We start from the raw sequence: 18,018 nt of genomic DNA on the forward strand, positions 1-18,018 counted from the left end.
TTTATTGTGGGCAGTCTAAGGCACACCTGTGCACTAATCATGGTGTCTAATCAGCATCTTGATATGGCACAGCTGTGAGGTGGGATGGATTATCTCAGCAAAGGAGAAGTGCTCACTATCACAGATTTAGACTGGTTTGTGAACAATATTTGAGGGAAATGGTGATATTGTGTATGTGGAAAAAGTTTTAGATCTTTGAGTTCATCTCATACAAAATGGGAGCAAAACCAAAAGTGTTGCGTTTATATTTTTGTTGAGTATACTTAGGTACCCTCATAGATAACAAGCGTAATTTTTCACAAAATGTGGATGAGATTTATAAGAAAGCCAGCCAGAGACTATTCCTGATTAGGAAACTCAGGGGCTTTGGTGTGAGCTCACAGACTCTTCAGAAAGTCTATGTTAGTCTCATTGAAAGTGTTCTTGTGTTCAATATAACTGTATGGTTTGGCTATCTCACAGTTGTAAACAAGAACAAACTGAACAAAACTGTTAAAAATGCAGTGAAGGTGATTGGTCAGGAGCAAAAGTCACTGGATGTTCTTTACCAGACAGCTTTGCAGAGAATGACAAAATCCATCATCAGTGACAAGGACCATCCTTTGTTTGAGGAGTTTGAACTGATGCCCTCTGGGCGCCGTTACAGAATGCCTTTTGCAACAAAGAAGGTGTATAGGGGGTCATTTGTGCCTAATGCAGTCAGTCTACTGAACAGGTGCTAGTGAAGTTATGCAGCACATGAAATTGGATGAATTTTTATGAAATCATTATTTATTGTAATTTTATCTATTGTATATTAACTGTCATGTTTTGTGATTGTTTAAACTTTTTTGTGGTGAACCAAAGACAAGTTTCCACTGAGGTGGACAATAAAGTTGAATCTAATCTAATCTAATCTAAATTAGAAACAGTCCAGCAGGTAACAATATTCATCATGTCCATGACTTAATATACTAAAACAATTACAGTAGTGTTCAAAATAGTAGTAGTGCTATGTGCCTAAAGAGATTAATCCAGGTTTTGAGTATATTTCTTATTGTTACATGGGAAACAAGGTACCAGTAGATTCAGTAGATTCTCACAAATCCAACAAGACCAACATTCATGATATTCACACTCTTAAGGCTATGAAATTGGGCTATTAGTAAAAAAAAAAAAAAAAAGTAGTAAAGGGGGTGTTCACAATAATAGTAGTGTGGCATTCAGTCAGTGAGTTCGTCAGTTTTGTGGAACAAACAGGTGTGAATCAGGTGTCCCCTATTTAAGGATGAAGCCAGCACCTGTTGAACATGCTTTTCTCTTTGACAGCCTGAGGAAAATGGGACGTTCAAGACATTGTTCAGAAGAACAGCGTAGTTTGATTAAAAAGTTGATTGGAGAGGGGAAAAGTTATATACAGGTGCAAAAAATTATAGGCTGTTCATCTACAATGATCTCCAATGCTTTAAAATGGCAACTTTCTGGCTTTAAGAAACACTATAAGAAATCAGGAGAAAAAATTGTGGCAGTCAGTAACGGTTACTTTTTTAGACCAAGCAGAGGGAAAAAATATGGAATCACTCAATTCTGAGGAATAAATTATGGAATCACCCTGTAAATTTTCATCCCCAAAACTAACACCTGCATCAAATCAGATCTGCTCATTAGTCTGGGTTGTAGTTGTAGTTGTAGTTGTACTTCCTAGGGTTTGTAAGAGTAGAATGGGAGGCAGAACCTTCAGCTTTCAGGCTCCTCTCCTGTGGAACCAGCTCCAAATTCAGATCAGGGAGACAGACACCCTCTCTACTTTTAAGATTAGGCTTAAAACTTTCCTTTTTGAAAAAGCTTATAGTTAGGGCTGGATCAGGTGACCCTGAACCATCCCTTAGTTATGCTGCTATAGACTTAGACTGCTGGGGGGTTCCCATGATGCACTGAGTGTTTCTTTCTCTTTTTGCTCTGTATGCACCACTCTGCATTTAATCATTAGTGATTGATCTCTGCTCCCCTCCACAGCATGTCTTTTTCCTGGTTCTCTCCCTCAGCCCCAACCAGTCCCAGCAGAAGACTGCCCCTCCCTGAGCCTGGTTCTGCTGGAGGTTTCTTCCTGTTAAAAGGGAGTTTTTCCTTCCCACTGTTGCCAAGTGCTTGCTCACAGGGGGTCGTTTTGACCGTTGGGGTTTTGCCATAATTATTGTATGGCCTTGCCTTACAATATAAAGCGCCTTGGGGCGACTGTTTGTTGTGATTTGGCGCTATATAAATAAAATTGATTTGATTTGATTAATTTCCTGTTTGACTGGTTTGATTTTTTTCTGTTTGTCTCACAGCTCTCATCTCTTCAGCCCCACAGAGGAACACCAAGGATAAAGACGCAGATCCACGGCAATCTTGTTGATCATGCGACATTACAGATTCATTTTGAGGACCGTGACTTTCCTGATCATCCTGCAGGGGGCAGCAATGGTGCTCTTTTACGGTTGGTGTCTCCAGCACAAGTGCAGCAGTGTCACAGAGTCCAACAACAAAGTTCACGTGTTGGTGCTTACGTCGTGGCGGTCAGGTTCCTCTTTCCTGGGTCAGGTGTTCGGCCAACACCCGTCGGTGTTCTATCTCATGGAACCCGGGTGGCACGTGTGGACACAATTGAGGGTTGGTGCACGGAAAACCCGGATGGCTGTAAGGGATCTGTTACGAAGCCTATTCCAGTGTGACTTCTCAGTAATGGAGTCTTACCTGGAACAGACGTCTCACATCTCCAACTTGTTCTTTTGGAGTCACAGTCGAGCGCTGTGCTCGCCTCCAGCCTGCTCTCTCACACCACGCAACCAAATAAGCAACCAGACTGAGTGCCTCAAAGTGTGTGGCACTCAGGGCCTGGAGGGGGCGCAGGATGCCTGCAGCACTTACAGCCATGTGGTGTTGAAGGAAGTACGATTCTTTGAGCTGGAATCCCTCTACCCACTTCTCCAGGACCCAAGTCTAGACCTTCGCATCATCCACCTGGTTCGAGACCCGAGGGCAGTGGTGCGGTCCAGAGAGTTGGTATTTGGAAACTTTCTCGCTGATAATGACATGGTCCTGGACAAGAGATTTGTCCCAGCGAAGGAGGTGGATTATGAAATCATGCAGAAGATCTGTAGTAGCCACGTGCGCATCACTGATAGAGCTCTTGTGAATCCCCCTCCCTTTCTTGAAGGCCGTTACAAGTTGGTTCGCTATGAGGATGTGGTGATTAACCCACTGGAAGAGATAAATGCCTTGTATGAGTTTGTTGGTCTGGGGATGACCAGCACACTGGCAGACTGGATCTACAGGGTGACACATGGCAAAAGTAAAGGTTCTCAGAATGAAGCCTTCCAAATTACTTCTCGAAGTGCTGCAGATGTTTCTCAGGCCTGGCGCACCACTTTACCATACAACAAGGTGAAACGGATCCAAGACGTGTGTAAGCCAGCCATGACATTGCTCGGCTACAGAACAGTTAACAGTGAAAAAGATCAAAAGAACCTTGACTTGGATCTGCTGGTGCCACAGGAACCATATCAGCTGGTTACCAGCAAAAACAGAGAACCCCAATAAGCTGTAAAGTCTGAACCCGACTTCAGAAGGTCACACGTGCTGGTCTTATGCTCACGTTCCTCTGTAGAGTGTTCACACAGACTGACTCAGCCGAGGGAACACTGTCGCCCTCTTAAAACTGTCAAAACCGATTAATGGTCACTGAATTCATTTTTCTTAATGCAGCCCAAAATCACAGCATGACTTCAGATTGTGCACAACATGTGACGCCCTCTGTGTCGAGACTTCACCGGGTTCAGAGAACTCCATGGACAGGCACCAGGCTGCAGCTCAGGGTTATGGACCTCCTTGTGATGTCCATCACAGACCATCATAGTGACCTCACACTGGACATGTCTGTTAACAGACGGAGAGACGAAGATGTCGGGAAGAATGCTGCAGGAACAGGTTTCAGGAAAGGACACAGAACAAAAGAACAAACACTGGTGGTGTGAAAGGATTAAATCAGACTGAACATCCTCATCAGCAGAGTCCTTTGCTGTATTAATACAGACTAAAGTCTGAAATCCAAACCCATCAGGACTAACAAATAATGTCAGCGGTAGAAGAGAAAACAGCTAACGTTAAAGAGAACATGTGTTTTTAAATCTGGATTTAAAGAACAGAATTAGTCTCATGAGTTTCAGCCGAGGATGAGTTTCAGAGTGTGTGAGGATCTCACATTGACAAGAAGTTCAGTGATTTTCGTTCAGAGAAATCTAATTAGATTTCTTACATTACATTCAGACAGTGGTGGGCACAGTTCTGATAATCCAATAACCGATAATGATCGAAAATAATTTTTAGACCGATAAAGCTGAACAGCGACAAATATTTATAAACCTTAAAATCAGTTGAGCACCTACCTGTTAAATGTTCATAGCTGATGTGTAGTTCTACCTTCTGCAAAACACAGAAGCGCTGCTTCAAAAAGAAACCGCTCCATCCTCTGAAGGCAAAGGAGAACTGGTCCCAAAAATTCCTCTTCCTTTTAACCCCATACTAATACGAGGGCAATATCACCCAAGTCATCCAGAAGCATACATTTTTAACTTATAGTTCAACTTTTAACCAAACTAATGTTGGACAAGTTATTTAAATTAATGCCATGTCTGAAGTTTTATAAAGTTACAGGAGATTTTGTAATGAAAGACGTGCGGAGGAGTTCGCGTGTGGGGACGGAGCCGCTCATGGCGCACAACAAACACCTCCGTGTTGGAAACCATTCAGAAGATTCAGACGGCTTTCGGTGGCTTTTCAGTCGAGTGAGTATCCGAGAAATTGTGTAACAGCTGGGCATGTCACAGCTTGTCCTGTGAGACTTCCAACACGGAGGTGTTTGTTGTGCGCCATGAGCGGCTCCGTCCCGACTGTTCCAAATACATGTACTTTGATTTTTATCAATTAAACAGCTATAAGAAGCAGTTAGGTTAAGATCACCAAATACAAGGACATTTTGGGTGTGCATCATGGAACACTGACACCTTGATATAATTTAAATTTGTGGACAGACTGCTGCTATTAAAATGGATTAGTAACAGTTTACTATCTGATTTAATGATCTGGTTGTACTGGTCCTCTCTGTAGTAATAGCATTCATCGTTGATATTGAAGAAGAAATTATTGTCTGGATCTATGTGGTTTTTCAAGTCCAGTAAATTATGGTCGGTGTGTTGAAATGTTCTCAGTTCCAGTTTATCATGATCAGTAATCATTTGAGTTCTGTCAGTATTATCTCCAGTTGTGGATGAATGAGTTCTTCCAGACTGTATCATGATTGTATGTTAAGGGCTCCTTCACACATAACACAATTGAAGCCGACTAGCGCACGAAGGAGGAATTGCATGCTATTTGTGAAAAATCGGAGCTGCCTCCAACACCTCGTAGACCTGTTGCTACAATTATTCATGCACACCAGCAGCTGAAAGATAGAGTGTGTGCTGTGAGAGCCCATTTGATCCCTCTTGCAGCAGGTGTTGGCCAAATTCCAAGTGAAACACACAAACATCTCACACCGCTCGCTTGACACTAAGAAAATGTGTGGCCATTCGTGTTGTTAGCATGAAAACTGAGCAGATGATCACTGTCGAGCTGCATGTGAAATTTGTCTAAGTGCCCCCACAAGTGTGGTTCGCAAAAAGCAACACGTGGTGTGCGTGTATGTCGCATGTGTCGTGCACCCCCCCAGGTCCCCCCAAAACACGTGACATATGTGTGTTTTGCCCCCCTGCTCCCCCCTACACAAGTGGCATGTGTAGGGGAGCACACTTGCATAAAACACTTTTATGTATGCACATATTATACTTATATGTGTGTACATGGGGTCTGGACAGCCATGTCTGAGCCCACACAGCACAGGGAGGTGCCTGTGACCTTATCTCAGCACACTGACAGCTGGATGACGGGTCAGTGCACACGACGTGTCACATTACAAACAAGGTATATACAAGGTATATAAATAATTACGACACTAACTACATACACAACAACCACATAACAGAGAAACAGAGTGACACGTTGGTCTGGGCGCTGAACAGACAGGGGGACATGTCTGGCTGCCAACAGCAGCTGCTGTTGAGATCTCTGATCCTGGACGTCCCATCTTTGGAACACGTACCGTGTTTTGAAAGATATAAACTTACAACTGTCCTCATGAGGGGCGTGTCTCTGCCTGCTGTCCTCACGTGGAAAACGTCTTGCGCCTTTGCGCCGGGGTACAGTGGCCGCACACAGCGGATGGATACAAGAGTATCCATCCATCGTCTAATTTCTCTCTTTTGAAAAAAATATGTTTATCTCCTTGTTGATTTTAAGCATTTCGGGCTGGTGTTATAAAACAGCAATTGTAGCGCAGTTGTAAAGTTTCTGTCTGTTAATCAGAGTGTTTGTAAATTGCAGGTTTGAATCCCGTGAGTGATATTTATTTTTTATTTAACCAGGGCTATTTAACTACAGGGTTCTGTATTGGGTCCCTTTTATTTACTTTTTATATCAACCCAGTGATTTTCACTAATTATACACCAATATCTCATCTGTCAGTGTCCGGTGATTGTATTAATTATTTATATAACTGGCTGGACATAAGACATAATGAGAGTACACTGCTTCATTCATGTCATTTCATGACTGTACATCTGTGACTATGGATCATCTACAGAGGAACAGATGGTTCATACTTGTATTGTTTGCTCGATAAGAGGGATTCAATAAAATGCTGTGTTTTTTATGGTGTGTGTTGTGTTTTTTTTTTTCTTCCACAGCAGAGGCGCGACGTGGTGCAACATGTTACAGCTACTCGCACTGTGTTTGTGCATGCTTGTACATGTGCACGAGCATGTAACGAACATCTGACTCCACAACTGAGGCATCCCAGTTCTGGTTTGAAGAGATCTGGAAATTCATCACATAGTTTCCACTCCTTTTGAAGTGCCGTGTCTGAAACAGCAGACGAGACATGCAACATCTCTGGAACTTGCGACATTCCCCAAAGTGGTTTCAATTTGACAGATTTAGTCGCGAGGGCCAATTGCAGAGCCGAATCCAGAATGATTTGCAGCATATAGATGGCGTGTTTTCCCAGAATTTTGAGATCTGACAACTTGGTAACTGTAAAATCAAACAAAAAAATGAGGTGGGCTTCATAGATAATTGGCAAAGCTTCTGGGGAAAACCTGGTCTTGTTAGGAGAGACGGCATCCATCCCACTTTGGATGGAGCAGCTCTCATTTCTAGAAATCTGGCCAATTTTCTTAAATCCTCCAAACTGTGACTATCCAGGGTTGGGACCAGGAAGCAGAGTTGTAGTCTTACACACCTCTCTGCAGCTTCTCTCCCCCTGCCATCCCCTCATTACCCCATCCCCGTAGAGACGGTGCCTGCTCCCAGACCACCAATAACCAGCAAAAATCTATTTAAGCATAAAAATTCAAAAAGAAAAAATAATATAGCACCTTCAACTGCACCACAGGCTAAAACAGTTAAATGTGGTCTATTAAACATTAGGTCTCTCTCTTCTAAGTCCCTGTTAGTAAATGATATAATAATTGATCAACATATTGATTTATTCTGCCTTACAGAAACCTGGTTACAGCAGGATGAATATGTTAGTTTAAATGAGTCAACACCCCCGAGTCACACTAACTGCCAGAACGCTCGTAGCACGGGCCGAGGCGGAGGATTAGCAGCAATCTTCCATTCCAGCTTATTAATTAATCAAAAACCCAGACAGAGCTTTAATTCATTTGAAAGCTTGACTCTTAGTCTTGTCCATCCAAATTGGAAGTCCCAAAAACCAGTTTTATTTGTTGTTATTTATCGTCCTCCTGGTCGTTACTGTGAGTTTCTCTGTGAATTTTCAGACCTTTTGTCTGACTTAGTGTTCATGTAAGATAATTATAGTGGGCGATTTTAACATCCACACAGATGCTGAGAATGACAGCCTCAACACTGAATTTAATCTATTATTAGACTCAATTGGCTTTGCTCAAAATGTAAATGAGTCCACCCACCACTTTAATCATATCTTAGATCTTGTTCTGACTTATGGTATGGAAATTGAAGACTTAACAGTATTCCCTGAAAACTCCCTTCTGTCTGATCATTTCTTAATAACATTTACATTTACTCTGATGGACTACCCAGCAGTGGGGAATAAGTTTCATTACACTAGAAGTCTTTCAGAAAGCGCTGTAACTAGGTTTAAGGATATGATTCCTTCTTTATGTTCTCTAATGCCATATACCAACACAGTGCAGAGTAGCTACCTAAACTCTGTGAGATAGAGTATCTCGTCAATAGTTTTACATCCTCATTGAAGACAACTTTGGATGCTGTAGCTCCTCTGAAAAAGAGAGCTTTAAATCAGAAGTGCCTGACTCCGTGGTATAACTCACAAACTCGCAGCTTAAAGCAGATAACCCGTAAGTTGGAGAGGAAATGGTGTCTCACTAATTTAGAAGATATACACTTAGCCTGGAAAAAGAGTCTGTTGCTCTATAAAAAAGCCCTCCGTAAAGCTAGGACATCTTTCTACTCATCACCAATTGAAGAAAATAAGAACAACCCCAGGTTTCTTTTCAGCACTGTAGTCAGGCTGACAAAGAGTCAGAGCTCTACTGAGCCGAGAATTCCTTTAACTTTAACTAGTAATGACTTCATAACTTTCTTTGCTAATAAAATTTTAACTATTAGAGAAAAAATTACTCATAACCATCCCAAAGACGTATCGTTATCTTTGGCTGCTTTCAGTGATGCCGGTATTTGGTTAGACTCTTTCTCTCAGATTGTTCTGTCTGAGTTATTTTCATTAGTTACTTCATCCAAACCATCAACATGTCTAATAGACCCCATTCCTACCAGGCTGCTCAAGGAAGCCCTACCATTATTTAATGCTTCGATCTTAAATATGATCAATCTTTCAATCGATCAATCGATCTATCTTTATTAGACATAAAGACATGAATGACCTCTAATTTCCTGCTTTTAAACTCAGATAAAACTGAAGTTATTGTACTATCCTTACTCTGGATGGCATTACCCTGACCTCTAGTAATACTGTGAGAAATCTTGGAGTCATTTTTGATCAGGATATGTCATTCAAAGCGCATATTCAACAAATATGTAGGACTGCTTTTTTGCATTTACGCAATATCTCTAAAATTAGAAAGGTCTTGTCTCAGAGTGATGCTGAAAAACTAATTCATGCATTTATTTCCTCTAGGCTGGACTATTGTAATTCATTATTATCAGGTTGTCCTAAAGGTTCCCTGAAAAGCCTTCAGTTAATTCAAAATGTTGCAGCTAGAGTACTGACGGGGACTAGAAGGAGAGAGCATATCTCACCCATATTGGCCTCTCTTCATTGGCTTCCTGTTAATTCTAGAATAGAATTTAAAATTCTTCTTCTTACTTATAAGGTTTTGAATAATCAGGTCCCATCTTATCTTAGGGACCTCATAGTACCATATCACCCCAATAGAGCGCTTCGCTCTCAGACTGCAGGCTTACTTGTAGTTCCTAGTGTTTGTAAGAGTAGAATGGGAGGCAGAGCCTTCAGCTTTCAGGCTCCTCTCCTGTGGAACCAGCTCCCAATTCGGATCAGGGAGACAAACACCCTCTCTACTTTTAAGATTAGGCTTAAAACTTTCCTTTTTGCTAAAGCTTATAGTTAGGGCTGGATCAGGTGACCCTGAACCATCCCTTAGTTATGCTGCTATAGACTTAGACTGCTGGGGGGTTCCCATGATGCACTGAGTGTTTCTTTCTCTTTTTGCTCTGTATGCACCACTCTGCATTTAATCATTAGTGATTGATCTCTGCTCCCTTCCACAGCATGTCTTATTCCTGATTCTCTCCCCTCAGCCCCAACCAGTCCCAGCAGAAGACTGCCTTTCCCCTAGCCTGGTTCTGCTGGAGGTTTCTTCCTGTTGAAAGGGAGTTTTTCCTTCCCACTGTTTCCAAGTGCTTGCTCACAGGGGGTCGTTTTGACCGTTGGGGTTTTTACGTAATTATTGTATGGCCTTGCCTTACAATATAAAGCGCCTTGGGGCAACTGTTTGTTGTGATTTGGCGCTATATAAATAAAATTGATTGATTGATTGATTGATTGTCTGTGCTGATTCCAGTTACTGGATTTTCTGTTACTGCCGTGAACGCCCCAATCACCAGTAGCTTGTGATTGGTTGCTGACAGTGGTGGGCACAGCTAACCAAAAAGTTAGCTTTGATAACTGGTAATCAGCTAACTGAAAAGTTATCTTTTTTAACGCTAAACTGATAAACTCCCTAAAAACTTAACGAGACTACAGATAACCGATAACTTTAAATTTTGCCTCCCATATACTCTCAGTAACTAAAGAAGCTAATTTTGAGTTTAAACTGTTATGTGGGCCGCTGAAGAGGAGGTACTGCTGGCCCACCACCACCAGAGGGCGCCCTGCTTGGAGTGCGGGCTCCAAGCACGAGATGGCGCCAGACCCAGAAGAAGTGACAGCTGTCACTCATCCTCCGCGCCAGCTGTCACTCATTCATCATCATCACCATCACCGTAAAGGCCGGACTGCAACTCCACCTCATCGCTGAGAAATCAACTACCGAAGAGGTAACTTTCTCTGCTGACTCAAATCGTTGAGTGATAATCTGAACTTCTTTTGCAGCCGTTATCCTGTTGTGTCTGCCTTATCTGTGGGATTGGCGTTTGGTTTGATCAGCGACGGCTTCGCCTCACACCCCAAACCAGATAAGTGGTTAAGCAGGAGCTGCACGAGTGTGTGATTGGAGGTGGAGGTGCTCCCTCCTAACTGAGTGCAGACTGTGGATTACTGAGTGTGCGAATTCCCACTCATCCATTCTGTCTTTGTTTTCTGCCAGCAGTACCAGGGTCGACAGCCGAAGACAGAGGCCACCTGGGGACTCGGGACTTGGCGGCTCCGGTGTTCTTCAGACCGTTGGTGGTGGAAGCCGTGTGGGACGCGGCTCCTCTCTCGTCGGGGGTCTTCTATCTTCGAGCCTGCCCACACGTCACCTGGTGTTAATTGACTTTACAGATTTTGAGTGTTTAGTTGTGTGTTGTCACAACATTAAATTGTTACTATTTGGCTTATTCATTGTCCGTTCCTTTGCGCCCCCTGTTGTGGGTCCGTGCTATGACACCTTCCCAAAAGGATTTCTCGGCCATTCGTCATGGATTCCAAGGGGCATCAACCTGAGCTTGAACGGCCAATGGAAGAGCCAGGAGCGCAGGCGTCAGCGGGAGGCGTGTTGAGTGAGCTGCAGCAGATCTTAACTGCCTTCACGGCTCGGCTGGATTTAGTGACCAAGCAGAATGTTCTCCTTAACTGGAGGGTGGAGGCTCTCACCGCCAGGGTGGAAGCGCGCGATCAGGGTGCTGCTGCAGCCACTCCTCTTGCTGGTCCTGGGCCCGTAACAGACGTTCCACTGGTCGTTCAACGACCCCCACCACCGTCCCCTGAAGCATACATAAGCCCTCCGGAACCGTATGGAGGCTGTGTTGAGACGTGCGCAGACTTCCTCATGCAGTGTTCGCTCGTCTTTTCACAGCGTCCTGTCATGTACGAGTCAGACGCCAGCCGGGTGGCTTATGTTATTAATCTGCTTCGAGGAGAGGCACGCGCCTGGGCTATGGCGCTTTGGGAGCAGAATTCATGGCTCCTAACGTCTTATGCTGGGTTTGTACGGGAGTTCAAACAAGTTTTTGACCATCCCAACAGAGGCGAGACTGCTTCGAGCATGCTGCTGTCAATGAGACAGGGGCGTCGCAGCGCAGCCGAGTATGCAGTCGACTTCTGCATCGCGGCAGCGAGGTCTGGCTGGAATAATGTTGCGCTCCGCGCCGCCTTCATAAATGGACTGTCTCCGGTCCTGAAGGAGCACCTGCTGGCTAAGGAGGAACCGTGGGATTTTGACGGGCTTGTCGATTTGGTTATACGCTTAGACAACCGTTTGAATGAGCATCGTCGGGAGCAGGCCGGGGGGCGTGACCGGGCACGAGCCGTCCCTCCCCCTTCCGGTTCCGAAAGGGTGACGTCATCCCCACGCTTCGCTGCCAGAGAGCTCCGTGTGGCTACAGCTCCCCCTGCTGAGGAGGCTATGGACACGAGCAGGGCCAAAGTTAAGACAAACGTCAGACAAAGGAGGCTGGCCCGCGGGGAGTGTTTTGTCTGCAGCTCTTGTGAGCACATGCAGAAGGACTGCCCCAAATGGTCAAACTACAACACCCGTCCTTAGAAACTGGGCTAAGGGTGGGCCATAACACACACGCGGGGACACCCCACAAATCTGCACGAATCCCAGTAACGATCCTTTGTGGGGATCTAACCCTTCACGCCCCAGCACTGGTAGACACTGGGTCGGAAGGGAATCTGCTGGATAGCAGATGGGCAAAGGAAGTAGGGCTCCCCCTGGTGGCTCTGCCGGCACCATTGCAGGTGTGAGCACTAGATGGCACCCTGCTTCCGTTAATCACACATCAGACACAGCCTGTGACCTTGGTTGTGTCTGGAAATCACAGGGAGGAGATTGTGTTCCATGTAACACCTTCTACCTCCTGAGTGATTTTAGGATTTCCATGGATGGTAAAGCACAATCCCCGGATAGATTGGCCGTCTGGGGTTGTGACACAGTGGAGCGAAACCTGCCACCGGGAGTGTTTAGGATCCTCGGTTCCTCCCGGCATGACGGCTAATGAGGAGGTTAAAGTCCCCCCCAAACTATCGGCGGTGCCAAAGGAGTACCACGATCTTGCTGACGTCTTCAGCAAAGATCTGGCGCTCACTCTTCCCCGCACCGACCGTACGATTGTGCCATCGATTTGGTCCCAGGCGCTGAGTACCCGTCCAGTAGGTTGTACAACCTCTCACGTCCGGAACGCAAATCAATGGAGACCTACATCCGGGACTCTTTAGCTGCTGGGCTGATCCAGAACTCCACCTCCCCGATGGGTGCTGGTTTCTTTTTTGTGGGCAAAAAGGACGGCGGACTCCGTCCATGCATTGATTACAGAGGGCTGAACGAGATCACGGTTCGCAACCGATACCCGTTACCTCTGTTGGATTCAATGTTCACGCCCCTGCATGGAGCCCAAATTTTCACAAAATTGGATCTTAGAAACGCGTACCACCTGGTTCAGATCCAGAAGGGAGACGAATGGAAGACGGCATTTAACACACCGTTAGGTCACTTTGAGTACCTGGTCATGCCGTTCGTCCTCACTAACGCCCCCGCGACGTTCCAAGCTTTGGTAAATGACGTCTTGCGGGACTTCCTGCATCGGTTCGTCTTCGTATATCTGGACGATATACTCATCTTTTCCCCGGACCCTGAGACCCATGTCCAGCATGTACGTCAGGTCCTACAGCGGTTGTTGGAGAACCGGCTGTTTGTGAAGGGCGAGAAGTGCAAGTTCCACCGCACTTCTTTGTCCTTCTTGGGGTTCATCATCTCCTCCAACTCCGTCGCCCCTGATCCGGCCAAGGTTGCGGCGGTGAGAGATTGGCCCCAACCAACAAGCCGCAGGAAACTGCAGCAGTTCCTCGGCTTTGCAAATTTCTACAGGAGGTTCATTAAAGGCTACAGTCAGGTAGTTAGCCCCCTGACTGCCCTGACCTCCACCAAGGTCCCCTTCACCTGGTCGGATCGGTGCGAAGCCGCGTTCAAGGAGTTGAAACGCCGGTTCTCGACTGCACCAGTTCTGGTGCAGCCTGATCCTGATCGCCAGTACATAGTGGAAGTGGACGCCTCTGACTCAGGGATAGGAGTCGTGCTGTCCCAGAGCGTGGAGGCTGATAAGGTTCTCCATCCTTGTGCCTATTTTTCCCGCAGGTTGACCCCAGCTGAACGGAACTATGATGTTGGCAATCGGGAGCTCCTCGCGGTGAAGGAGGCTCTTGAAGAGTGGAGACACCTGCTGGAGGGGGCGTCATTGCCTTTCACGGTTTTCATGGACCATCGGAACCTGGAGTACATCCGGACAGCCAAGCGGCTGAACCCCAGGCAAGTCCGCTGGTCTCTGTTCTTCGGGCGCTTTGACTTCCGGATCACGTACCGCCCCGGGACCAAAAAACAAAAATCAGATGCGTTGTCCCGGGTGCACGAAGAGGAAGCCAAGGCGGGGCTGTCGAACCCCACCAAGACCATCATCCCCGAGTCCACTGTCGTGGCCTCCCTCACCTGGGACGTGGAGAAGACCGTCCGGGAGGCCCTGGCAAGGAGCCCGGACCCGGGGACCGGCCCCAAGAACAGACTGTACATCCCACCAGAGGCCAGAGCTGCCGTATTGGACTTCTGTCATGGATCCAAGCTCTCCTGTCATCCCGGAGTGCGTAGGACCGTGGCAGTGGTCCAGCAGCGCTTCTGGTGGGCGACCCTGGAAACCGACGTTCGGGACTACGTCCAGGCCTGTACCATCTGCGCTAGGGGCAAGGCAGACCATCGGAGGACCTCGGGACTCCTCCCACCCCTGCCGGTGCCTCACCGCCCCTGGTCTCACATCGGCCTGGACTTCATCACGGGCCTCCCGCCGTCCCAGGGCAACACCATCATTCTCACGATAGTGGACCGGTTCTCCAAGGCAGCCCACTTTGTGGCCCTCCCGAAGCTCCCGACGGCCCAGGAGACGGCAGACCTCCTGGTCCACCACGTCATGCGGCTGCATGGGATACCATCGGACATTGTATCAGATCGTGGTCCCCAGTTCTCTTCGCAGGTTTGGAGGAATTTCTGTAAGGAGCTGGGGGCCACCGTGAGTCTCTCGTCCGGGTACCACCCCCAGACAAACGGCCAGGCAGAGTGGGCTAACCAGGAGTTGGAACAGGCCCTTCGCTGCGTCACCTCCACGCACCCGGTGGCCTGGAGTCACCATCTGGCCTGGATCGAGTATGCCCATAACAGCCAAGTCTTGTCTGCTACCGGCCTTTCCCCTTTTGAGGCATGTTTGGGGTACCAGCCCCCATTGTTCCCGCTGGTGGAGGGAGAGGTCGGTGTGCCCTCGGTCCAGGCCCACCTTAGGAGGTGCCGCCGGGTGTGGCGGACCGCCCGCTCTGCCCTGTTAAAGGCCCGGACGAGGGCCAAGACCCATGCGGACCGCCGGCGTTCCCCGGCCCCCACATACCAGCCCGGACAGGAGGTGTGGCTCTCGACGAAGGACATCCCTCTCTGTGTGGACTCCCCAAAATTAAAGGACAGATTCATAGGACCCTTCAGGATCCTCAAAATCATCAACCCGGCCGCAGTGAAGCTCCAACTCCCAGCTTCACTGCGGATCCACCCTGTGTTCCACGTGTCCCGCCTCAAACCACACCACACCTCGCCCCTCTGTGCTCCTGGACCTATGCCGCCTCCTGCCCGGCTCATTGACGGGGAGCCTGCTTGGACAGTCCGCAGGCTCCTGGACGTCCGTCGTAAGGGCCGGGGGTTCCAATACCTGGTGGAGTGGGAGGGGTATGGACCTGAAGAACGCTCCTGGGTAAAGAGGAGCTTCATCCTGGACCCGGCCCTCCTGGCCGATTTTTACAAGAGACACCCGGACAAGCCTGGTCGGACGCCAGGAGGCGCCCGTTGAGGGGGGGGGGTCCTGTTATGTGGGCCACTGAAGAGGAGGTACTGCTGGCCCACCACCACCAGAGGGCGCCCTGCTTGGAGTGCGGGCTCCAAGCACGAGACCCAGACCCAGACGCCAGACCCAGAAGAAGTGACAGCTGTCACTCATCCTCCGCACCAGCTGTCACTCATTCATCATCATCACCATCACCATAAAGGCCGGACTGCAACTCCGCCTCCTCGCCGAGAAATCAACTACCGAAGAGGTAACTTTCTCTGCTGACTCAAATCGTTGAGTGATAATCTGAACTTCTTTTGCAGCCGTTATCCTGTTGTGTCTGCATTATCTGTGGGATTGGCGTTTGGTGTGACCAGCGACGGCTTCGCTTCACACCCCAAACCAGATAAGTGGTTAAGCAGGAGCTGCACGAGTGTGTGATTGGAGGTGGAGGTGCTCCCTCCTAACTGAGTGCAGACTGTGGATTACTGAGTGTGCGAATTCCCACTCATCCATTCTGTCTTTGTTTTCTGCCAGCAGTACCAGGGTCGACAGCCAAAGACAGAGGCTACCTGGGGACTCGGGACTTGGCGGCTCCGGTGTTCTTCAGACCGTTGGTGGTGGAAGCCGTGTGGGACGCGGCTCCTCTCTCGTCGGGGGTCTTCTATCTTCGAGCCTGCCCACACATCACCTGGTGTTAATTGACTTTACAGATTTTGAGTGTTTAGTTGTGTGTTGTCACAACATTAAATTGTTACTATTTGGCTTATTCATTGTCCGTTCCTTTGCACCGCCTGTTGTGGGTCCGTGCTACGACACCTTCCCAACATAAACACCGTCAATGCTTCTGACAGAACCAACAGCAATCACAAACCCAAACAGCCAATGAGCCAGTGCATGTCTTTGTGCGCTCTGCCCCCTGCTGTAGGAAAGCATCATTTACTCTGACGGGATACAGTGGTTCCACGATGAGGCAGAGGTCTTGAAATGGAAAGCAGGTTTGAGTTACAGTTTTGCTTTATAAATAAAATTATTCCGGATAGAATAACTACATTAATGTAAACTCTTAAAATGCACAATGTGGTATATAACACATATCTCTTCATTTAAAAATAATGCACTAATTCTGAAGATTTGAACATTAACACACAGATGCCCAGAGGGGATTATGGGTAACTAAGCCTCATACTGATTGGTTGATTCATTCATTCTATGTAAAAACCAACAGAAGTGAATCAATGTAATGTGTTGGTGTTTACAAATAAATGTGCATTTATAAATTATGTCATTTTTTTCATTTGTATAAAAAAAGAAAGAAATTTTCAAGATCCTGCTAGACAGCGCCTAACCGCACACATGATAACATCACAACTCTATCCGGTTAGGGAGACGAGGTTTCTTTCAATAACAAGAACTGTCAAAAAACTTTCTCGTGTGTTGGAGTTGTGTGGCGATAGGAATCGCCTTTGGAATGCTTGAATAACAATGTCAGTCGCACAAAGAAATCAAATAATATTGAAAACATGTTCGGTGCGGGGTCATAACGCATCAATCAGTCGCTCCGTGAGGCATCATAACATCCGATCGGTTAGCGGCTTCATGCGGTGTTATAACAGATCAATCAGTCGCTCCGTGAGGCGTCATAACATCCGATCGGTTAGCGGCTTCATGCGGTGTCATAACAGATCAGTCACTCCAAGAGGTGCCATAACATCTGAACAGTTAGCGGCTTCATGCAGTGTTATAACAGATCAATCAGTCGCTCCGTGAGGTGTCATAACATCCGATCGGTTAGCGGCTTCATGCACTGTTATAACAGATCAATCAGTCGCTCCGTGAGGCATCATAACGTCAAACCTGGTTCACATGGCAAGATAATTAGGCCGATATCAGACCCGATTTTACTCTTCCGACAATCTTAAGGACGCCCCGACAATCGTGATGACACTAAATATAATCTTATCAGATATTCCTGCCGTGTGTGGTGTGTTAAGAAGGACGTGAGGAGCTAAATGTGACATGCAGCCAATCAGAAAGTGAGGTTTTGACGTGGGAATGTTCGTGTGTGAAATCTGTTTGTGTGTGTTGTTTTTACCGTGTGGCTGACACCACACACTGTACAACTAAACCTGTCAGATCTATGATTTTTTTTTTATTTCCACGTGTGGGGTCTCTCAGGTTTTGGAAACCTACAGATAATTTAAAAAACCTGCGGTCGACAACACTGTGATATAACTGGTCGCCAGTAAGATGGAAGTGTTCTATGCATTTTTACACCGGTTATATCACACGGCCTGAATCACAATTTTGGCTTTTGGAAAAGCAATTTGGGCTTCTTCTGGCATTTTTACATAAAACAAACACAATAACAATGTCTATATAAACACAGAGAACATATTCATGAGAGTTTTTGGCACAATATACAAA

At 46.8% G+C, this 18,018-nt stretch overlaps 1 protein-coding gene across 1 annotated transcript; it reads left to right on the forward strand.

Annotated features, from left to right (window-relative positions):
- Nucleotides 1–2,312: 2,312 nt before the first annotated feature.
- Nucleotides 2,313–4,519, forward strand: LOC117515219 (carbohydrate sulfotransferase 5-like). The gene is made up of 2 exons (XM_034175697.1): nucleotides 2,313–3,590; nucleotides 3,629–4,519. Exon 1 carries the CDS (start codon nucleotides 2,380–2,382, stop codon nucleotides 3,559–3,561), a length of 1,182 nt encoding a protein of 393 aa, XP_034031588.1. The 5' UTR covers nucleotides 2,313–2,379; the 3' UTR covers nucleotides 3,562–3,590; nucleotides 3,629–4,519.
- Nucleotides 4,520–18,018: the final 13,499 nt, after the last annotated feature.

This window comes from Thalassophryne amazonica, chromosome 8 (assembly GCF_902500255.1).
Source record: "Thalassophryne amazonica chromosome 8, fThaAma1.1, whole genome shotgun sequence".
NCBI classification, from domain to species: Eukaryota; Metazoa; Chordata; class Actinopteri; order Batrachoidiformes; family Batrachoididae; genus Thalassophryne; species Thalassophryne amazonica.

Bases quoted from the DNA above. Each gene is read 5' to 3' on its own strand.
- LOC117515219 (XM_034175697.1), top strand. From the start codon at position 2,380: ATGCGACATTACAGATTCATTTTGAGGACCGTGACTTTCCTGATCATC.